The following is a 2,345-nucleotide window of genomic DNA, read 5'->3' as shown; positions in this document are numbered from 1 at the left end:
CAAATTATCCCAACCATCATCTCTCAACTTTTGGATAAATTTTTTTGCAATAGAAACTGAATGAATAGCATTCAAAATGTCTAGAGATTTTTGCTGCAAAACTTGACAAAGAACATCAGTAATGCCCATGAGTTCATTCATTAAATGTAAAATAAATATGAACTCGAATGATATAAGCATTTTATAAGCAGCCTTAGCATCTTCTCGTTGAGAGTAAGTACCTCATTCTCTTTGAACATCTTCAAGCACTATACAAGTAGCATCAAACATCCTTATTATGCTACAAATAGAATTAAAATGAGAACCCCAACGAGAATCACCAGCTCCTTTCAAAGTGCCAATTTGGTTAGCTCATTTTCCAGTTTCAAAGCTCACCAATAGCTTGCATATGTGCAATTTGTGTTGCATGAATAGCTTGTAGTAGATCATGACGTTTACATAAAGCACTGGCCACATTGATAATAAAATTCAAATTTGTGAAGAACACATGAACATAATCCACATCTCTAGATGCAACAACTAATACTAATTGTAATCGATGAGCAAAACAATGAATTTAGTATGCACAAGGACAATCATTAAGAAATAATGCTTGCAATCCTTTCTATTCACCACGCATGTTACTAGCACCATCATATCCTTGTCCACGGATATTTTGAATATTAAGGCGATAACAAGAGAGAACATCAGATATTCCATTCTTTAGAGTCAATGCCGATGTGTCTTTAACATGAATTATATCAAATAAACGTTCTTGTATAAAACCATCTTTGTCAACAAATCTCAAAACAATAGCCATTTGTTCTCTCTTATACTCATCTCGTGCTTCATCAACAATAATGTAAAATTTAGAGTTTCCAATATCTTCACGAATTTTATCTCGCACTTTACTTGCAATGACATGCAAAATCTCCTTTTGAATTGTATGTGAAGTATACTTTGCAGATTGTGGAGCATTTTCCAAAACAACACTTGTAACTTTCTCATTATATGATACCAAAAATTGAATCATCTCAAGAAAATTACTTCGATTTATTGAATCAAGAGTCTCATCATGACCTTTAAAAGCACATCCTTGAAATGCAAGCCACCTAGCAACATCAATAGAAGTTTTCACACGAAGTTGATTATTTAGAATTTGTTCGGTACTTTGTGCATTCAATACTTTATCAATATGTTGTGCTTGATTTCGCAAATCCTCATAATATTTCACAGCATTATTATGAGGTGAACAAGAATCCTCCCCAATATGAGTCAAAAAGGCACAATTTTTTCCATTATGAACCTTTTTCCAACTTCTAAATCCCTTTATAGTAAATACATCCCATCTAGGACGTCCAAGTGCTTTCATAGAAAAAAGATAACATGGTAGACAATATGCAGCATCTGTAGAACGAGAATACTCAAGCCAAGTTGAAAATTGTGTGAACCAAGAAGCTTGAAAGCGACGAGGGTGATTTTTAAGTCTAGAAAGAGGATATTGTTCATTTCGAAGAATAAGTTGATATGGACCATGTTTCAAATAAGCCTGTCTTATTTCATCCCGTTGATTGACTAGATAGTCCCACATCGGAGGATGTAATCCTGGATTTCGTTCTATAGAAGAAACATCAACTTCATCAACATTAAGTGTGGATAATTTAAAATAAACCTCTTGTGTCTCCGCAATTAGAGCTTCTCCGCAAAGATGTTCTTCATCTTCAACCCTTGAAGATTTAAGATGATGTTCATCGGGATTTGAAGTTCCGGCATTAAGATCCAACGGTGTATTACTTTTCGAAATGTCGGCTTCTTTCATTTTAAAGAACGAATCAATAGTTTTAAACTTTGACATGATGCATGAACCTAAAATTTTCAAGTTAAATCACAATCCCGTAAGATAGACGATCGAATTACCAATATACATTAAAACAAATGCAATTATTTATGATGGGTAGTACCACTAACATGTTTTATTCTCTTAATTTGATCAAAGCCTAAAGAGGCTAAACAGTAACATAACAACAATTTTTGCTCAGTTTCAAGCTTTTAGACTTTCAGTTATGCTACAATTTTTGCCGCATTGTTTAATTGTTCTACATCAAATTGATGTCTATTTATAATGATTAATGGGTACCACTAACATGTATTATTCAATTTTTTCTCTTAATTTGATCAAAGCCTAAAGAACCAAAGAGGCTAAATAATATCATAACATAACAGCAATATAACACTTTCAGGAATCAGAATAAAAACAATTAAGCAGATTCTTGGGATACCTACCTCAATGTTTCTAGTAAAAATCCAAGCTCCCAATGGACCCTATCCAATTTGTGAATCTGACCAGTAACCACCTATTTTCTGCC

General features: G+C 33.3%; 1 protein-coding gene across 1 annotated transcript; it reads right to left on the bottom strand.

Moving 5' to 3' along the window:
- Positions 1–604: 604 nt before the first annotated feature.
- Positions 605–1,798, bottom strand: LOC132187844 (uncharacterized). Its single transcript, XM_059602277.1, has one exon. The coding sequence runs from the start codon at positions 1,796–1,798 to the stop codon at positions 605–607; it is 1,194 nt and encodes a 397-aa protein (XP_059458260.1).
- Positions 1,799–2,345: the final 547 nt, after the last annotated feature.

Source organism: Corylus avellana, chromosome ca7 (assembly GCF_901000735.1).
Source record: "Corylus avellana chromosome ca7, CavTom2PMs-1.0".
NCBI classification, from domain to species: domain Eukaryota; kingdom Viridiplantae; phylum Streptophyta; class Magnoliopsida; order Fagales; family Betulaceae; genus Corylus; species Corylus avellana.
The sequence above is the reverse complement of the archived record's forward strand: the minus strand, read 5'-3'. Positions and strand labels throughout refer to the sequence as shown.